This window comes from Ochlerotatus camptorhynchus, unplaced genomic scaffold (assembly GCF_037179485.1).
Source record: "Ochlerotatus camptorhynchus isolate MF236.1 unplaced genomic scaffold, CSIRO-AGI_Acam_v1.1 ptg000070l, whole genome shotgun sequence".
NCBI lineage: Eukaryota > Metazoa > Arthropoda > Insecta > Diptera > Culicidae > Ochlerotatus > Ochlerotatus camptorhynchus.
Genome location: NW_027040560.1, coordinates 7,967,055 through 7,988,144, shown reverse-complemented (window position 1 = coordinate 7,988,144; position 21,090 = coordinate 7,967,055). Strand labels below are relative to the sequence as shown.

General features: G+C 43.4%; 2 protein-coding genes across 2 annotated transcripts in view; both read left to right on the top strand.

Annotated features, from left to right (window-relative positions):
* The first annotated feature begins 12,040 nt into the window (after window positions 1-12,040).
* LOC135697422 (aminopeptidase N-like) lies at window positions 12,041-15,492 on the top strand. The gene is made up of 5 exons (XM_065217082.1): window positions 12,041-13,074; window positions 13,241-13,581; window positions 13,638-14,365; window positions 14,435-15,046; window positions 15,106-15,492. Exons 1-5 carry the CDS (start codon window positions 12,077-12,079, stop codon window positions 15,439-15,441), a joined length of 3,015 nt encoding a protein of 1,004 aa, XP_065073154.1. The 5' UTR covers window positions 12,041-12,076; the 3' UTR covers window positions 15,442-15,492.
* Window positions 15,493-15,674: 182 nt separating this feature from the next.
* The window catches only part of LOC135697505 (aminopeptidase N-like), a 37,190-nt gene continuing 31,774 nt past the window's right edge, over window positions 15,675-21,090 (top strand). Inside the window, exons 1-3 of the mRNA XM_065217261.1 lie at window positions 15,675-16,370; window positions 16,429-17,154; window positions 17,217-17,871. Of these exons, the coding sequence (XP_065073333.1) occupies window positions 15,691-16,370; window positions 16,429-17,154; window positions 17,217-17,871 (2,061 nt within the window). The 5' untranslated portion in view covers window positions 15,675-15,690. The remainder of the gene's footprint in view (window positions 16,371-16,428; window positions 17,155-17,216; window positions 17,872-21,090) is intronic.

Below are 21,090 nucleotides of genomic sequence, written 5' to 3'. Positions count from 1 at the left end.
AAAGCCAGTTTGCCTTGAACTGCTGCTTGCCCTTAGCAGTTTTTTTGGTCTCCTTTGGGTTCCGCTTGACAATAGCCCAGTATTTCTCAATTGGGCGGAGCTCTGGCGTGTTGGGAGGGTTCTTGTCCTTGGGAACCACCTGCACGTTGTTGGCGGCGTACCACTCCATGGCCTTTTTACCGTAATGGCAAGATGCCAAATCCGGCCAAAACAGTACGGAACAACCGTGTTTCTTCAGGAAAGGCAGCAGACGTTTATTCAAACACTCTTTCACGTAAATTTCTTGGTTGACAGTCCCGGAAGCTATGAAAATGCTGCTTTTCAAGCCACAGGTACAGATGGCTTGCCAAACCAGATATTTCTTTGCGAACTTTGACAGTTTCATGTGCTTGAAAACATCTGCTACCTTTCCCCTTCCTTTTGCCGTATAAAACTCCTGTCCCGGAAGCTGCTTGTAGTCGGCTTTGACGTAGGTTTCGTCGTCCATTACCACGCAGTCAAACTTCGTCAGCATCGTCGTGTACAGCCTCCGGGATCGCGCTTTGGCCGTCGTATTTTGTTTATCATCGCGATTTGGAGTCACTACCTTCTTGTAAGTCGATAGTCCGGCTCGTTTTTTGGCTCGATGCTCGGTTGTAGACGATACACCCAGCTTATTTGCAGCATCTCGGAGAGAGAGGTTAGGGTTTCGCTTGAAACTACCGGCAACTCTCTTTGTCGTCTCAGCGGCTTCCGGTTTTCGATTTCCCCCCTATCCAGACTTCCTGGCTGTCGACAAACGTTCCCCAAACACTTTAATTACATTTGTAACGGTTGATTTGGCAACTTTTAGCAATTTTGCCAACTGTTGACAGTTCTAGTAGAATCGGAGATAAGAGAGAAGAGAAAAGAAAATAGGTCGACTCGAATGACAAGTAGATTCGAAACGAGATGTGAGCCATCATCAACAGTGAGGCTCATAAGTATTGGCTATTTTTATTTTATGTTTTATGTTGTCTGTGAACCTAGATGTAAGAGAGAAATAATTTATACTTCACTTCAATTTCAACCTTCGTAAGAATAAGATCGACTAAAGTAAAACTTAATAAAGAACGTAGTGTAGTGATTTTTGTAGTAGCAATCTAATAAAGTTGTTTTATAGTGAATAAAGTGTAGTTTAAAGAAAAACGGAAGTGATTTTTTATACTCATCACCAGCCGGTGTGCTTGAAACTAAAAGGAGGAACTTAAGCACAAGTAGAAAATCAGCTGTACAGAAAAGAATTCCATATTTACGAAGTTCGTGGTTGGAACGCACACGGTAAGGTCACAACATTGGTGCCGTGACCAGGATCGCGTTCCAAGGAAGCGACGGGGCGTCAGTATCGCCATCATTGACGCGTAGTCATAAAAGGACTATCGCCATACTGGAAGGTTCGCTACTACAATAAGAATAGCCATAACTACCTTTGATGGCCTGTGAATAATTGGAAGCAGCCATCACACTCTTATTGTTTGATTGGCTAGTGGACGCCATTGGAAGTTACCGGAGAAGCCAGTAGAAATTGAAAATTCAAGGCCTATTTGACAGGCTCACAAGGTGAGTATCTGTCCAACGCATTACTTTCTGCTTTCATTTCTACCTGGTCGTTTTTCCGTTCCATTTCTCGGTACTACTGTTCAATTACTACGCTTCTGGACTTGGTGGTCGATTACTCTCGGACGAGGGAAGGTTGATTCCGAACGAAGTTCACCCGTTAGGCCATTCTACTCAAGACAAAGCTGTCATTACAATTAACTCGAAACTTGCTATAAAAATACCCTTTGCGTCATCGGTCGTTAATGGAGGAGTTTTACTACACCAGATTGTGATACGATAAACTAGATCTCTGAGTCAGCTGTACTGGTACCTTGCCTTCACTTTTGGAGAATATTGCTGTTTGCGGAGAATATATATATATATATATACAAAAGGCCTGTTTGACAGGCTCACCAGGTGAGTACCTGTTCAAACCGATACATTTCTCCCACAAGAGGTGCTTTGCGTTGTCCTTTTTACAGGGTTAGCCAGTTGTATAAAGTCCTTCAAACTGTCTGCGGAGAATATACAGAAATACAAGGCCTGTTTGACAGGCTCACCAGGTGAGTACCTGTCCAAACCATTATATTTCTTCCGCGAGAGGTACTCCGCTTTGCCCCCTTTGCAGGCTTTATCAACTCTTTGCAAACTCCTGCAACGCTCTTCGATTAGTTTGTACGTCGACAATCATGGGGAAGAAGATCAAACCAAAAATCCACATACGAGATGGTATCGTCGATTTCCTTCATCGGACGGAAAAATTCCTGAAAGCCAGTCAAGCACCCGATGAGTATCAAATCAAATTCCGCTTAGAGAAACTCGAAGCAAAGTGGGACGAATTCGAGGAGATACAAACGGAGATTGAAGGCGCGGAAGAACATGAAGATAACATGATACAACATCGGCAAGTGAGGGAAGAATTTGAGGAAATGTACTTCCAGGTAAGGGCAGGGCTGGCTGGTAAATTACCCCGTGACATACCACAAAATGCATCACAAAACGTTCCATTTGTTACACAAACAATCGATAACGCAAATGTGCACACGTATGTACGTCTACCTCAAATTAATCTACCGGAATTTGACGGGAAGTTTGAAAAGTGGCTTGCATTTCATGACACTTTCAAGGCCTTGATCGATTCTTCTCCCGAACTGAGCAATATTCAGAAGTTTCATTATCTTCGAGCTTCTCTGAAAGGTGATGCATTGAAACTCATAGACTCATTTCCAATGAGTGATGCAAATTATAGGGTGGCTTGGGATAGCTTAGTCGCTCGGTTCTCCAATACCTATTTGCTCAAGAAGAGACATTTAAACGCTTTGTTTGAGTATCCTAAGATACGGAAGGAATCTGCGGTTGGTATCCACGAGCTCATCGACTGTTTCGAGCGGAATACGAAAATTTTGGATCAGCTAGGGGAGAAAACAGACGGATGGGGAGCCATGTTGACGCATCTTATGGTCGCAAAACTAGATGACGTCACTCAGAAACAATGGGAGGAACATGCTTCAGGTGTTGATGAACTGGCGTTCTCTGTACTAGTGAACTTTCTCAAGAAACAAACGCGAGTCCTGGATGCAGTTTTGGTGGATCAACGTTCATCAACTTCAAGTGCTTCATCTTCCTTTGGTGGATCCAGATTTCGGTCAGCAAAGGTTTCGGTCAACTCGGCGACCGAAACTTCAGGTCATAGCTGTATATTCTGTAATGAACAACATTTCATCACACGTTGCCCAACATTCAACAAACTTGCTGTAGATAAACGTCTGCAATTTACTAACTCCAAACGACTCTGCAGCAATTGTTTAGGACGGAACCACTTGGCAAGAGATTGTCCTTCTAAGTTCCGGTGTAGGACTTGCTCCAAAAAGCACCACACTCTTCTCCATCCTGGATTCCCTGGTTCTGGTTCCTCTTCAACATCCGAAATGGATTTAATCGTGCCTCCTACTGCTCCCTCAAATACTGGTGGTGCATCGAACTCTGATAATTATGGTTCAAGTTCAGTTGCAAATGTTTCTTCAAACGTAGCAATGGGAGTCGCTAACTCGCACGTCTTCTTACTCACGGTTGTACTGAAGGTCAAGGACAAATGGGGAAGGACGCATCTCGCAAGGGCACTCTTAGACTCCGGGTCACAGGCTAATTTAATGACGGAACATCTCTGCCAACTATTAAAACTACCACGTAGTGACAAGAAGGTGGAAATCAGCGGAATTGGGCGATCTCGACGGCAAATTGCTCATGAAGTATCGACAATCATCAGCTCTCGTACTAGGGACTTCTCCATGCCAATGGATTTCTTAGTCATGGGGCAGGTTACGGACGATCAACCATCTACATCTCTCCCGATGGCAAATTGGAAACCACCACCGGATATGCAACTAGCAGATCCTGAATTCTTCTATTCGGGTCCGATTGACATTGTCTTAGGTTCGCAGTTCTTCTACGATTTTCATCTTCTCGACGGTGGTCGGCTGCAAATACGCAAACTCGATGGCACACTACCAGTGTTCGTCAACACGGTTTTTGGATGGGTAGCTGCAGGCGAATCGGAATGGAACAGCGAAACTTCGAAAGTCAATTGCCAGTTGGCAATAGTGGATCCACTGGACAAAAGCATTGAAAGGTTCTGCGCTATCGAGGAGTTAATTGAAAAACCACCACGATCACAAGAGGAAGAAGATTGTGAGTCTCACTTTCAGCATACTGTTACGCGAGATGAAACTGGACGTTACGTAGTTCGATATCCAAAGCGTATAGGGTTTCACGAGATGATTGGCGAATCAAAGAGCACTGCAATGCGGCGACTCCAACAATTGGAAAGACGTTTCGGGCGAAACGCGGATCTACGGAAGCGTTACAACGAGTTCATGCAAGAATACTTGGATTTGGGGCACATGAAGCTCGTTGGTACTGCTGAAAACATTGGGGAAGAAAAATGCACGGTTTGCTATCTTCCACATCATCCAATCTTCAAGGAATCCAGTACCACCACTAAACGGCGTGTGGTTTTCGACGGCTCAGCGAAAACCTCCACGAATTATTCGCTAAACGATGCACTACTCACAGGACCAGTCATACAGGATGAACTGCTGGATCTAATGCTCCGATTTCGGAAGCATCCGGTCGCATTGGTAGCAGACGTTGAAAAAATGTACCGGCAAATTCGTATTCATCCAGAAGACACTCCATTACAACGGATTCTCTGGCGCTTCGATCCCTCGGTACCCGTCCAGATATACGAGCTTCAAACCGTGACATATGGTCTCTCTCCATCATCATTTCTAGCGACTCGAGTCTTAAAAAAATTGGCAGAAGACGTTGGACACCTGTACAAGGTTGCAGCACCCACAGCAGCGAATGACTTCTACATGGACGATTTTATTTCTGGGGCAGACTCTGTGGAAAAAGCAGCGCTGCTCCGAAAAGATGTGCAGACGCTAATGGCGGAAGGCGGACTACAACTGCGAAAATGGAATTCAAACAAACTGGAAGTTCTAGACGATCCACCAACTGAAGCAAACGGAAGACTATCAACGATGCATTTTGAACCGGAGCAAAAAAATCAAAACACTTGGAGTAGCTTGGGAGATGGAACCAGACCAGTTCAGTATCGAGGTACGCGAATTAAAGATCGACGAGCAATGGACTAAGCGCAAGGTATTTTCGGTGATCGCACAGCTATACGACCCCCTTGGTCTCGTATCTCCGGTAGTAGCGTGGGCAAAAATTCGGATGCAGTGTCTCTGGTTGGCTTCTATTGATTGGGACGATCCAATACCAGAAGAAATTCGCACAAAATGGGAGGAATTCTACGTACAACTGCCTTTGCTGCAATCTTTTAAAGTGTCTCGATATCTTTTTACAATTGATCCAGTAGAAATTCAATTCCATGTATTCAGTGACGCATCTGAGCTTGGATATGGTGCCTGTATGTATGCTCGATCTATCAGCAAGGACGGTCAATTCAAAACTGAGCTTGTCTCATCTAAATCTCGCGTAGCACCACTAAAGCGCATCAACTTACCTCGCTTAGAACTCTGTGCTGCACTCTTGGGAGCGAAACTCTACGCTAGAGTGTCAGCAGCATTAAAATTAGAGGGAATCCCCTGCTGGTTTTGGTCAGATTCAACAGTAACACTTCACTGGATAAGGGCATCACCGAATACCTGGCAGACGTTCGTTGGAAACCGCACTTCGGAAATCCAACGACTTACACACGGACACAGCTGGAACCATGTGAAGGGTTCAGACAATCCTGCAGACTATGTTTCTCGAGGCATGCTTCCAAAAAACTTCGTCATTAATTCTATGTGGCGTTCTGGTCCAGCTTGGCTTGTAGAAAGTGAGGAAAAGTGGCCTAAACAGCGAACATTGGAATCGATATCAGATGAAGTGTTGGAAAAAAGGAAGACGATACTATTAACGCAGCCTGTTTCCTCAGAAGTTTCGCTATACGAACGATATTCTTCATATTGGAAGCTCGTGCGGGTAACTGCTTACGTTCTTCGATTTATCAACCATTGTCGTTCGAGGAATCATCCGAAGGAAATAACCATCACACTACCTGAACTGCAAGCTGCCAAAGAAGCACTAGTGAAAGGCGTCCAGTATCAAACTTTTCCAGAGGAAATCAACGCGTTGAAGAAGAAACAAACTATCCCGTCGAAGTCGCCTTTGAAAAATCTCCATGTCGAAATCGACACGAAAGGCATTCTTCGTGTTGGTGGCCGGCTTCAACTGTCTGAAGAACAATACCAAACTAAACACCCTATGATCCTCCCAAGCAAACATCCTTTTACTCAGTTAATTGCAAAACACTATCATATCCGCTCACTGCACTCGGGCCCACGTATGACGTTAGGCTCAATGCGCCAAGAGTTTTGGCCTTTACGTGGAAAAGATCTCGCAAATTTTGTGTGTCGCAAGTGCCATAACTGTTTCCGCCACCGCCCTGCCCCTATTGCCCAACCAATCGGCCAACTCCCTAGGACACGTACAGCTCCCAGTAGACCATTTACAATCACCGGTGTGGATTATTGCGGCCCTGTTTATATGAAACCAGTTCACCGACGTGCAAGCCCACAGAAAGCCTTTATCTCTGTCTTCGTCTGTTTCGTTACCAAAGCGGTCCATCTGGAGTTGGTATGTGATCTGTCTACCGACGCTTTCATCGCTGCTTTACGACGCTTCATCTCTCGTCGTGGTCTTCCCACCGAGATACACTCGGACAACGGAACCAACTTCCAAGGAGCGAATAACGCACTAGCAACACTATACCAAATCCTCAACGATCAGCATGGTCAACAGAAAATCACCGAAGAATGCAACAAGAATGGGATCAAGTGGACATTCATTCCCCCTAGAGCACCAAATTTCGGTGGACTTTGGGAAGCTGCTGTCAAAACCGCAAAGAGTTCACTCTCGAAGACCATCGGAAATGCAAGGCTCTCGTATGAGGATTTCTCCACTATACTCGTACAAATAGAGGCTAATATGAATACACGTCCTCTCACACCGTTATCTGAAGACCCAGACGAACTCGATGTTCTCACTCCGGGGCATTTTCTAACTGGGTCATCGCTGACAGCATTACCAGATCCAAATTATACGAATGTGCCAACAAATCGGTTGAAACATTATCAACAACTGCAGCAGCTTGTTCAGCAACATTGGGTTCGATGGAGGAAAGAGTACTTGACGGAGCTCAACAACCAGAGGAGGAAGTCTTCAACACCGGTCGATGTTTTCATTGGTCAACTAGTCCTTTTACAAGAAGACAGCAAACCCTCCGTTGCATGGCCACTAGCTAGGATCATATCAATATATCCCGGAGAAGATAATCTCGTTCGCGTTGTGAAGGTAAAAACAGCAGTAGGAACGTATACTCGGGCAGTATCTCGAATTTATCCCTTGCCTTTCGATGAGAATTTGATCCAGCACAAAACCAATGAAGAAGATGAATCATTGCCTGAAAAGTAAAGAAATTTGATTATTTTTTGTTATTTCGATTAGTGTTTACATTCTTTGTTAGCTGAAAATTATTGATGCGAGCGAACGAATACGTAAAAATGTAAGGAAGGTAAATATGTAAACAAATTTAGGTGGCCGGTTATGTTGACAGTTCTAGTAGAATCGGAGATAAGAGAGAAGAGAAAAGAAAATAGGTCGACTCGAATGACAAGTAGATTCGAAACGAGATGTGAGCCATCATCAACAGTGAGGCTCATAAGTATTGGCTATTTTTATTTTATGTTTTATGTTGTCTGTGAACCTAGATGTAAGAGAGAAATAATTTATACTTCACTTCAATTTCAACCTTCGTAAGAATAAGATCGACTAAAGTAAAACTTAATAAAGAACGTAGTGTAGTGATTTTTGTAGTAGCAATCTAATAAAGTTGTTTTATAGTGAATAAAGTGTAGTTTAAAGAAAAACGGAAGTGATTTTTTATACTCATCACCAGCCGGTGTGCTTGAAACTAAAAGGAGGAACTTAAGCACAAGTAGAAAATCAGCTGTACAGAAAAGAATTCCATATTTACGAAGTTCGTGGTTGGAACGCACACGGTAAGGTCACAACACCAACTTTGCGTGCGAGTAGCTCGGATTTTCGCGATGCGCGAGCAAAATTTTGATACGCTGCTCTTCTTGCTTGGACGGCATTTTGACAACTGAAGAGTGAATTCCAAAATCAAAATAGGAGCAACATTCTACACACACACACCTTCAAAATGAGGGGTGTTCAGGTTTTTTAAATGCAAAATTGAAAGAAATACGTCAAGTTGATATTGACCAAATTTTGACCGTATCACCCTTTATCGGCTGACCCCCGGATTTTAATTGTATGCAGGCTCTACCGTCGGTATGGCGTGCGCCGGTCGCTAGACTCGTTTGTCGTGACAGCTATCGAGACGGGAAAAAGAAGCCCTACATAAAAGTGCGTTAAGTGTCACGCTTTTTGATCTCCATGAGCAGGAAGAACATACCTCTTGTTGAGGGCTTCCTTTGTTTCTTCCACGTTCGTCGGGAACCAAACGATGGGGCCTTGTGTATGTCGTGCCAGTCCTCGCTGTAGAAATATTGGTTTCTTGGTCAATCAAAGCCACTTAATTTGTGCCATTTTTGGTTACCTTTTTGCCAACTCGCCCTTGCGATGCTCCAAATTTTCGTCTGCTATCGGATTGGTTGGTGCGGCGACGTGGCTCTGCTGCTGCTCGGGAACTGCAGTGAAATAACCCGTTCTCAACAGACTTTCCACTTTCAATCGGATTAATGTGGCTTCGCCGATCTTCCGGATCTCTGCAAGCGGACGCCGCCCGTTGGTTTTGCGGCGCACACCTACCTTGGTGGTCTGTTACTACACTGCACTTTCACTGCGGGCCATACAAATTTTCACCGCGAACCGACGACTTTCACTGCCACTACGTTGAGCCACCAAATCAAGACTGTTCTGTTCCTCTTCGGTTTCTTCTTTCCCTTTTTCAGCGGAATCCATCTCGGTTCGCCTTTTTTCGATGCGTCAGCAGAAGACAGTGACAGTGATGTTGACTAATTTCTCTTTCTTGCCAATCTTGATTATGGCTGCGATCTACACGGTAACCGCAAAATACCCAATAATGACTACAAAGTAAGCGTTTTCGAGGGAAACTGGGACTACCCATTAAATCGAGTCTATAGCATAAAAAAAGTTATCCTCCTATGGCATAGAGTTGTCCGTGAATCAGGTAGAAGTCCTCGACATGCAGTTAAAGTCGAAAAACTCGTAAAACTCGTTGAAACGCCCAGACATGAACCGTATTGGGTCATGCAAGCTGTAGTTCACAGCACGACGTCCAAGATGCAGGAAACTCCTCGACCGCAGAACTCGTTCGGGTGCGTAGATTTCGAATTTAGCCAAGATTCCTGGAGAGTCGATATCACCAATAAGTACTTTCGCTGCGAACACGGCCTGACTAATCGTCCGCCTATGTTCTAGTGTTTCAAGACCCAGGAGTTGACAACGATCTTCGTACGGCGGAAGGTTCACAGGGTCATTTCAAGGAAGGTGACGAAAGGCATACCGAACAAATTTCCTTTGAACAGATTCAATGCTCGCTATCCAAACTGCTTGATACGGGCACCATACTACCGAGCTGAATTCCAAGATCGATCACACTAGAGAGCCTTATAGTGCTTTTAGACAGGCAGGATCGCGAAACTCGTCAGCGATCTTGAAAATGAACCCGAGTTGCCTGTTAGCTTTCGCAACGATGCCCGAGTAATGAAGCTTGAATGTTAAGGCGCAGTCCAGCGTGATTCCAAGGTCACGAACATTGTCCACACGTTGCAGAAGTTGGTGATTTATCGTTTCAGCTTGCGATACACATTGTACATTCAACGTGAGATAGTTTCTTGAGCACCACTCTTCGAAAGTATCGATTAGGTGCTGAAGCCGTAAGCAATCGACGAAGCAACGAACAATCAGTTGGGAGGATCAGTTCGGCCTCATTCACAAAAATCGAGAATAGCAATGGTCCCAAGTTGCTACCTTGAGGAACACCGGAGCTGTTTGTAAAATAGTCCGATTGCTCTGATCCGACTCTAACACAAAGTTCCCGATTGGTCAGATAGGACTTGTACCAACGAGTTAAACTCGAGGATACACCGAGTTTTTCAAGTTTAGCTAGCAGTATGGAGTGGTCAACCCGGTCGAATGCAGCCTTGAGATCTGTATATACAACGTCCACCTGCGCTCTAGCTTCCATACTCCGAAGACATAAAGAAATGAACGGAGCTAGATTTGTTGAAACTGATCTCTTGGGATAAAAACCGTGTTGGTCAGGAGAAATGTAATTTCTGCAGAATAATGCGTCGTTGATGATGATTTCGAAAACTTTAGAGCAGGCACTGAGTGATGTGATCCTTCGGTAATTTTGGACGTTTCTCTTGTCTCCTTTCTTGTAGATCGGGAACATGGAAACTCCCCCCGCTGTAATGAAATATTGAACAGCTTCGAAAGCGGTGTTGTAAGCTCTGAACAGCATCGCTTCAGGATGCTTGAGGGGATCCCGTCAGGGCCAGCAGCACTGGAAAATTTCAGCTTCTTGATGGCGGATTCGACGAGGTCTACTGTAATCAAGGTAATCGAAAAATTGAAAGCATCACTGGGAGTGTCCCTCACCGCTTCAGCAACTTGGGACAACGAAGCCGTAGTGTCATTGAAAATGCTTTTGAAATGTTCTGCCAGAGGATTGCATTTCTCGAGGGAATTGCTGGCGATTCTATCACCCAGGTGAATTTCGACTGATAGCCCCTCCTCTCCTTAAGGAGAGGATGACTTGCAAATACTTTAAATTAGATTATTAAATCGATTGTTTACATTTCCATATTGAATAGCCATGAACAGCCATTCATCATGGATACACAAATTGCTAGTTGGTAGAGGAATCTTCATCCACCACGAAATAGACAATCTACGGTTTCCACCATTTACCAATGTTCGTACCACTTCTGATAGCGATGGCTATGCTTCCACCTCGTTTGTCTGCTCAGAGCAGCAAATGATGTTCGCTAGAATTATTTACATCATCGTTTTGAACAGGAGACTGGCAACCCCATATCAATCCAATAAGTTTGACAGTAGTCAAGATCACGGGCCTTATTTAAATACGGCCCGCCTGACGTATACATGAAGGAAAGGGACGCAACATCGTGTTGTAAGCAGAAAGACAAGAGCAGATGAAAGCAGCAAAAACATGGCCGCCAGCCAGGCCCCTGGTTTTGAATGATTTACGTTAAAGGGCTGAACCAATACCAAATGCATTTCAATTTAAGATGACTATCATTCTGCAGAGAGCATTGCGCACTCCAACTGAAGGCCTATCAATATCGCCTTTTAGAGTGATAGCTGCAACCGGATGACGGTTGTTTTGAAATCAGATGATTTTCCTCTCAAATGCTCAGAAGCAGGCATGGAAAATCATTTGCATTCATTTCATACATTCATTTACATTAATTTGCCTCTAACTTTTTTCATCAACAGCATTCCGCAAATCCAGATCAAGTTCGTTCAAATTTGGCACAGTTGTTAGGGATCGTAATATAGATGGAAAGAGCAGGGGGTAGGGATCCATCATACAGATTTGACCCATCCTAATGAATACCTTTCTCTTCCAACGATAGGAATTTGGTTTCAATGGGTTCAATTTACGATATCAATAAAACTGAAGCATCATCATTCTAACAACAATGAAATCTAAACTATCACGACAAAACAAAAATCGTTGCGAATTCATTGATCTTAACACCTCATGTAATCAAACACGATTTTTGAATAGATATTGCACGAAGCACATATATATATATATATATATACTTCAAGTACCGTCAATCCATAACCATTCTCGTTAACACAATCCGTATCTTATCTGAAATTTAGAGCGTCAGGATACTTATCGCATCCGTAGGTCCCTCGTTAAAAAGACTCCAAAACCAATGGCTTAAATCAGTACTCGCGTAGAACTGGGCCGATTAGGATGATCGCCCACAAGTTATCGGTATTGCTGTGCGGGCTAGTTCTAGTCGCCTTCGTCATGGCGGCAGAACGACCCATGACCAAACAGGCTGACGTTGATCCTCCTTTGATAGCTCCCGAGAATGTGGCGGAAGAAAGTGAATTTGTGCCGTTCCAGGAAGTGGATGAATCTTACCGTCTGCCAAACACAAGTGTCCCAACCCACTATAAAATCCATCTGCAAACGGAAATTCATACTGGAGATAGAAATTTTCAAGGATCCGTGGATATCCATCTAACAGTGCTCGAGCCAACCAACACAATTGTCGTTCACAATCGTGGACTTCAGATTCAAAGTGTTAAACTTGCCTTAGTTCCTTCCGCTGGAGCCAACCCAGAGCCGATGAACGATCCAACCTGGGCTTATGATACCCGTGTTGAACAACAATCCTTCCATAGTGAAACTCTGCTGACCCAAGGAAATTACATTCTCACCGTAACATTCGTCGGCAGATTGTCGAACAACGAAGATGGCTTCTATGTTTCCTCTTACGTAGACAAAAATGGTGCAACCAAGTACTTGGCTACTACGCAGTTCGAATCTACCAGTGCTCGCATGGCATTCCCGTGTTACGATGAACCTGGACTCAAGGCCACCTTCACCTTGTGGATCACCCATTATCGTGGTTATAACGCGCGGTCCAACATGGACTATACGTTCGAAATCCAAGGGGACTATCGGTTGACCAAGTTCAATACTACCCCGATGATGTCCACGTATCTACTAGCGTTTGTGGTTTCAGACTTTGCATTCCTAGGACCCAAAAATCACAGCGTTTACGCGCGTCCAAATGCCATTGATGAAGTTGATTTTGCCATTGAAGCAGGTCAAAAAATCCTGAGTGCCCTTGACACTCATATTGGCATCGGATACTACGAATACATGCCGGAGATGAAGCAGTTTGCCATTCCAGATTTTGCTGCAGGTGCCATGGAGAATTGGGGTTTGGTCACGTATAGGTAATACAATACATGTTTTTGGAAATGAACCGACGGAAATTATATAACCTAATCTTAATCTTGTCGAGCCAGTGGACTGTATCATTTAATTACTATCGATAAGTGCTTACGACAGGCGATCAAAAAGCAATGTATCATAAATGTTTCACAATCTTTATCTTTATAGGGAACAGTATCTACTGTTCAACCCTGCACTGAGTACTTATCGCACAAAAACCAGTATTGCTACAATCATTGCCCACGAGTACGCGCATCAGTGGTTTGGCGATTTGGTCACTCCCGAATGGTGGGAGTACATATGGTTGAACGAAGGATTCGCTACATTGTACGAATACTATGCTACTCACTTGGCGTACCCGGATGCGGAGTACTGGGAACTCTTCAATCCACAGGTTATCCAGGCCGCCATGGTTCCCGATGGACTTGAATCCACTAGACCGATGACTTGGAATGCTGATACTCCTTCGCGGATTTCGAACTTGTTCGATCGCGTTGCTTATCCTAAATGTAAGATTTCGTTGATGGTTCAAAGCACGAAATAATATTTCATCTTCAATTTACAGCGGGCAGCGTGCTAAACATGATGCGCAACATTCTCGGTGACGAGAACTGGGCTGCTGGGCTTAAGGCATATCTTCTCGAAAGACAACTTAAGAATGCTAATGTGGAACATCTTTATGCTGGACTACAGTCAGCAATTGATGGCAAGGATGTTCTCCCACCAGGAGTTACCGTCAAGGATATTATGGATACCTGGACAACGGAAAAGGGTTACCCGGTACTAAGCGTACGGCGAACATACGAAACCGGTGCGGTGATCATCTCGCAAGAACGTTTTATCTCGGATCGCAAAGTGCCTAACACGAACATTTGGATGATACCGTACAACTATGTCAACCAGTCTGTTGCGGATTTTAACGAACTGAACTCCTATAGCTGGTTGACCACGAAAGCTGCCCGTATCAGCACCGATGTTCCAGCAAACCAATGGATCATTTTCAACAAACAGCAGGTCGGCTTCTACCGTGTCAACTATGACGATAGGAATTGGGAACTCATCACGAATGCTTTGATCGACAACTACGCTAGCGTTCATCGACTTAATCGTGCCCAGCTGATTGACGATGCTTACTGGTTGGCTCGTTCTGGACGATTGGATATTGAGATTCTGATGAAATTGCTTACCTACTTGAAGGATGAAATGGAGTATGCTCCCTGGACGGCTGCCAGCAATGTTCTCTCGTACTTCAATAATAAACTACGCGGAACGCCAGCATACGACGACTTTTCGGTAAACTTATCTCTCATGCTCATATTTTCTAAGCAATTAATTCAAATCTTGTTTACCTTTTGCCCTTAGACCTTCGTACACCACCTTATCCAGAAAGTGTATGCAACCCTGGCTATCGATTCAGTTTCCGATACAGAAACACTTCTCCATAAGTATATGAAGCAGACCATCTCTACCTGGGCGTGCATCGTAGGAAACGAAGACTGTCTTGAACGAACCAAGTACGCCCTTACTCTTGAAGCAGTGCACCCAGGCTTGGACGACTTCAGAGTTCACCCCGATATTGCCAGTGTTGTATACTGCTACGGTCTGCGAAATGCTAGTACAACCGAGTTCCAGTATCTGTACGGTCGTATCTACCCCTCGCAGAATTGGGCTTTCCGCACGATGATTATTGATGCGATGGGTTGTTCCCAGAACAAGGACTTCCTCAAGGCATTCCTACAAACCGCAATTGGAGGCAGCGGAGCTGGTGTTGAGATCAACTACAAGTCCGCTGAACGTAGCCGAATAGTTCAATCGGTATACTCGGGCGGACGTGCTGGTGTCGATGCATTGATTGAATTCCTGATGGATCCCAATATGATCAACGATTTCATCAGCCGACTGGGAATCAACACTCTTAATAGTGTTATCTCAAACATCGCTTCACGTACTAATACACAGGAAGAATTTGATAAGGTAAGATGACAAACGTTGTTGATGTAACTACGTTTATTAAAAGTTTTTCCTCATTACAGCTGAATGCTTTGTTAACCTATCTGGGAGATCGCATCACTTCAGCGACTGCTGCAGCTGCTCGTGCTACTGTTCAAGCCAACTTTGACTGGCAGCAGAGCTACGAAGGACTTCTTACGGTTAATTTTGTCGAACAATATGTCGATACGATTGAGCCGGAAACGACCTCAAACCCGATTACCACCACTACTACTGCTGCAACTACAAGCCCCGGATCGGTAGAAACCACAACAGCTGGTATCACTACCACGACACCGGATGACGATGGTGGCGCAACTACCATTGCAGTTTCCATTACGCTTCTAATCAGCGCCATTACCGTTACCTTATTGCACTAGAGTACAGCAAATCATGTTAAGTAAATAATAGTCAACGTTATATTTTAAAACTCGATATATTTTCAATTAACGGATGTGGCTCATTGATGACAATCTTAATTACCCTGCCGTTATCGTATCCTGACAGATAAGATAACGTTAATTTGGCAACGTACCCCAGGTGTGCGTATTTTCCCGATTCAGCGTATTATATAAATATAAAATTTCAAAATTATGCTGCAGTTCATTGCAGTTAGTCAAAGACTGAATATGGCATTACGGTTGGTTATTTGCCTGGCAGGTCTTTTCGCGGTGACCGTCAGCGGTCAGCGTCTCAAGTTCGACAGATACAGTGCGCAGCTTGATGAGCTGAAGCAGTCAGCTTCAGAGCAGCTTGCAGCCAACGAGCAAAGCTTCACCTCATTTAGGCTACCAAACACATCAATTCCAACGCAGTACACCTTGTACCTGGACACCAACGTGCATTTGAATGACTTCCAGTATTCTGGAAGCGTTCAGATTCAGCTAACCACCTTGGTCGACACCAACCAGATTGTGTTGCACAGCACTGGAAACGTTATCAACAATTTGCAGCTATTTACCACCAATCAACTGGGAATAGCATTGAACGGGTTCTTCCATGACGAAGAAAAAGAATTTCTGGTTATCAACACCAGAGCAACGCTGCCGGCTAACACCAACTATCGACTGCTGATCGAGTTTTCAAATCAACTTCGCAACAGCCTAACTGGATTCTACCGGACATCGTACAGGGCTGAAGATGATACGACCAGGAACCTTGCCGTGACCCAATTTGAGGCTACCTTCGCCAGAAGTGCTTTCCCGTGTTACGATGAACCGTGGATTCGGGCCACCTTTGCCATCAGTATTAGCTGCGGAGTTAGCTACAAGGCTACTTCCAATATGCCAATTGCTGGAATAACCATTCAGTAAGTATGTCGGATTTAGGTTGAAAAAAACAATGATCTACCTCATTTGTAATCTCAGACCTAACCAGAAGAAGTTGACCCAATTCCAAGTGACACCTCGTATGCCAACGTACCTGGTAGCATTCATGGTTACCGATTTTACCAGTAAGCGAGTTGTTATGAAGGATCCCTCGCATTTGACGATGGAGATATTTGCTCGGCCGACTGCGATCAACGAACTCGAACTAGGACTTCAAAAAGGTGTCGACGCCATCCGCGCAATCGAACGGTATTTCAATCAAACTTATCATCTTCCAAAATTGGATCAAGTAGCGGTACCGGAATTTATGTTCGGTGCCATGGAAAACTGGGGCCTGGTAAAGTATCACGAATCCTACCTGCTGTTCAACGAAGAGACATCGAGAAATCTTGACAAAGAGTACATAGTAGCAACCATCGCCCATGAATTGGTGCACCAGTTTTTTGGAAATCTTGTCACACCAAAATGGTGGACTGACATCTTCCTGAACGAGGGGTTCGCCACTCTCTACGAGTACTATATCGGAGCGGAAATTGAGCCCAGCATACGATACAAGGAACTGATCGCTGTGGAAGCCGTTCAGTCTGCGTTCTACGTGGACAGTATGCCATCATCTAGGCCGCTGTCTTACTACAAGGAAACCAATGTGATGTCTTTGTTTGACACCATTTCCTATCAGAAAGGAGGTAGCGTTTTGCGCATGATAAGCTACGCCCTCGGAGAACGCACGTTCCAGAAAGGACTACGACACTATTTGGCTGTCAAGTAAGTTGTTCTATTTCGTACAAAATTAGGGGTGGAAAGTAATTCTTTCTTTTCGTATTCAGCAAAGATAGTGCTGTGGAGCCTGATGACTTGTTCGAAAGCCTCCAGTCTGCAGCAAAAGAGGATGCCGTTATTCCACTAAGCACTACAGTGGGAGCAATTATGAGCCCATGGGTGTACCAGTCTGGTTATCCAGTGGTCACTGTTACACGCCTCTCTGGTAGCAACGAACTTGTATTCAAACAGGAGCATTTCTCCGATAGTTCACCCGATTCCCGTACTTGGTGGATTCCGATCAGCTATCGTCTAAGTCACCAAACTGTACGTGACGAAACGGAAACTGTGTTCTGGATGCCGCATGGTGCTTCAGAGGTATCCATTGAATTGGACATTCCAAACGATGCATACCTGCTGGTAAATCCGCATCAAACAGGATACTATCGAGTCAACTACGATCGTGAACTTTGGGAAAAATTAATCGTTCAACTGATGACAGACCACGAAGCGATTCCACCGGTCTCTAGAGCACAGTTGATTGATGATTCGCTGAAACTGGCGATGGCTGGAAAGCTGGACGTCACTGTAAGCTTTGACCTGTTCAAGTACCTATCCAAAGAACTGGACTTCATTCCATGGTATACTGCATTGGCGTCGGATAATCTGCAATGCATCAACAAGGCATTAGTAGTAGATAATGCAGCCTACGATGCACTGAAGGTAAGAGGATGTTGTTTTTATCTGCTCTTTATTGACATTCTTTGTACCGTAAATGGCCATTTTAAATCACATTAAATACGTGTCAATCAAGAAATGAGCAGTTCCACGCCAAATGAAAAACTCGACCTTCTCCGGTTTGAATGAGACATTGCATAATAGTTTGTTATGCGAAATGATTCACATTTTTGCTAAAATTCGGCCATTGTATCTTGTATTCCTTAAATGACGTCTTTGAATTTTGTCGAAAAGTTATTGCACGGAAACGGCACTTCTGATCCAAATGACGTCTGAGACAAAGTTGATAAGAAAAATAATTTTTTTCTGGGAAAAAAATAGTTTTTAAAAATTTCAAGTTTGGAAAAAAGTTAAGACCTAAGTATCTCAAAATGTCCAGATGAACAGATTAAGAAATAAAAAAAAGCTCAGGAAAAATGCAAATTTTTGGAATGTTAAAATTATGGACAGTTAAAAGTTTACAAAAATCTTAAAACAAGAACTTCTGGTCAAGTTGTTGAACTTTTTGTTATAACAATCTTGTAATTTATACTCAGAAAACAATGTTTAATGCACTTTACATAATTTTCTGTTAAAATGAACACAACAAAAACGTAATGACAAAAAAAAAATTACCAAAAGTTCTTGAAGTGTCACAGGCGTCTTTGCGATCAGAAATTCCTAAATTTCAAGGAGGCCATTTTGAAAATTTTAGAAGATCAAGAATAGTCGAATTTTAGCAAAATTGTGAATTATTGCCCATAACAAACAAAAACGCAAAGTTTTACACTCATCGGAGCAGGTCGATTAAAAAATTCATTTTTCCTCTATTTTGCCTGGAACTGCTTAAATGATGCCCTACAGCTTGATTGAATGTATTTGTACATTATCAGTGAAATAGTGACATTGATGAATTGTCGGAGTAGGGCTTATCGTATGTATAGCTTCGGAATTCGTTCTCTAAATGGGCCTTTGGAGCTACGGTAATGCTATCACCGTCGAACTTTCAGATTCAAGCTATTCAAACAATTTCTTTAAATAAATGTGTAACGACAATCTTGCAATGTTTCAAAAATCAAAACAAAGCCATTTATTGACGAATTTCAAATCTTTTGGCGTTATTTGATACTACAGAATTTAAGGATTTGGTGTCAATAGATTTAAAATCCTATAGATAAATTGCTGAGCAATGATTTTTCAAACATTAACAATTAGCCGTTACATATTTTATCGAAAGCGGAATGTTAATTTTGAAAAAAAAATTCAGTATTTTTATATCATCTGAAAGCACATCGTTTTCTGAAATCATGAAATCAAACAATGATTCATGATTTCGTTATGGAAATTCATGATTCCATAATGCAGTGGAATCATGACCACTTCAAGCGTCATCTGGAACACCGTGTTCACCGCGCTACATAGGTATCTCTTATACGCCTTTTACCTTCCATCTTAGAGCACCCGTACCAGTCGTTGTCATTTGCGGCACTATTTTACTTACGCACAACGTTTCCATTTTGGCTTAATCACTTCTCTCCACACCGGTCGTTGCTATCAGAGTCATAATTTAAGTTACCGCTTTCCACACCAGCAAAACAAACTTTTGGCGTTTATTCAAAATAGCAACCGTCTGATGCGTTGCTACCGGGTTGCTAAATTTTTTATGAACTCACTACTTCCCAAGGTGTGGATTGCTATTTCCCCCATCTAAATAGCAACCCTCGGTACGCAAGTAGCGTTATGGTAGAGGTTGGTAAATGTCCCTTATTTACTCATTGGTACGGTTGCTCTAAGAGTACAAGTACTTATAGTCTAGTGGTCAAGATATATAGGCACAGACAAACTCTTAACAGAAAATTCTTTAAAAAAATATCGTCAAGCATATTTAAATGCACACTAGCACCATAGAGGTAACTCTAAGACCACTGGGTCCCGAAGAAAATCATTATTATTTTTGGCTCACTCAGTACCAGAACAACGGTCCCAAGCAGTCCCATGCTATTTCACTCACCCCTGCATGTTCTGCATGAATCCACACACCCCTGATGTTATCTGTCAAACTTTCATAGCGAATCAAAACAAACATAGTGTAGTAATAGAATTTCAACTAGAATAGGGTACGTTAATCGTTTGCTTGGGACCAATAGGCTACTAAAGTGGTGAGCCACTTTAAAATCGTTAGTTTCGTATTGATTGTTGCTAGCACCATAGAGGTAACTCTAAGACTAGAAGGTCCCGAAGAAACGTGCTCAACTTTTTGGCTCAGCTCTGGTACTCTCTTCGGTCCCAAGCTAACCGATTCACCCCTCGAAACATAGGAAAATCCACTAACCCCTCATTTTATCTGTCAAACTTTCAAAGCGAATCAAAACAAACATTGTGTAGTACTAGAATTTTGACTAGAATGGGGTACGTTAATCGATTTATTCTGGACCAATAGGCTAGTCAAGTAGTGAGCCAATTAAAAATCGGTAGTTTCCACTGGTTGGTAGTAGTGTTTTTGTGGGATACTCTTAGTTACTTTAAATAGCCGGAGATGAGGGTGTTGAAAAGTTTATTCACAATTGTTTTGAAGCGGAACGGGCAAACATTAGCTTTGAATTTATCATACTCGACATGTTCAGATACACGGTAAGAAAAAAGTAAAGTTCACTTTTACCTACTTTTGACTAGTTTGTCTCCTTTTCTCCTTCTAATGTTGTCAAAAACGGAGGAGCAAAACCACCCAACGTAGTAAAGTAGTAAAGTGTGGCAACTCAACGTTGAGTATAATGATATTTACCTACTTTTGGGTAAAACTAACTCACTGGTGGGTAGAAAGCTAGTGGAAAATTCCATACCATTTGCACACAAGTAAATGAGGTGCGACCCTCGAGCGTCTGTTCACCATGGAGGTGCGGCTCAAACAGCGTCTGTCTCGGAGCGAGCGGCTGAATAAGAAATGCTGTATCACGTCAGCTACACCTAAGGTGGCAGCCCCACCAACATGATGTAGGTATCGCGACCCCGGTAAGGTAGCATACTGAAACCCCCAACATTACTCAGAAAAACGAAGAAAGAGAAAACAACGAACGGAATTTTCGGCAACCGACCCGGCAACGAAATAAGGACAATGAATGGAAACTCGGTACTTGGAATGTCAGAACCTTAAATGAACCTGGACGAGCGGGCCTTTTGGCTCGTGAACTGCAAAAAGTGAATGTGAGCGTAGCTGCTATTCAGGAA

Excerpts from the sequence above, each read along its gene's own strand:
- LOC135697422 (XM_065217082.1), top strand. The coding sequence starts at position 12,077 with ATGATCGCCCACAAGTTATCGGTATTGCTGTGCGGGCTAGTTCTAGTC. Across the intron at positions 13,582-13,637 it reads TCGCGTTGCTTATCCTAAAT|CGGGCAGCGTGCTAAACATG; the intron begins GTAAGATTTCGT and ends TTCAATTTACAG. Across the intron at positions 15,047-15,105 it reads CACAGGAAGAATTTGATAAG|CTGAATGCTTTGTTAACCTA; the intron begins GTAAGATGACAA and ends TCCTCATTACAG.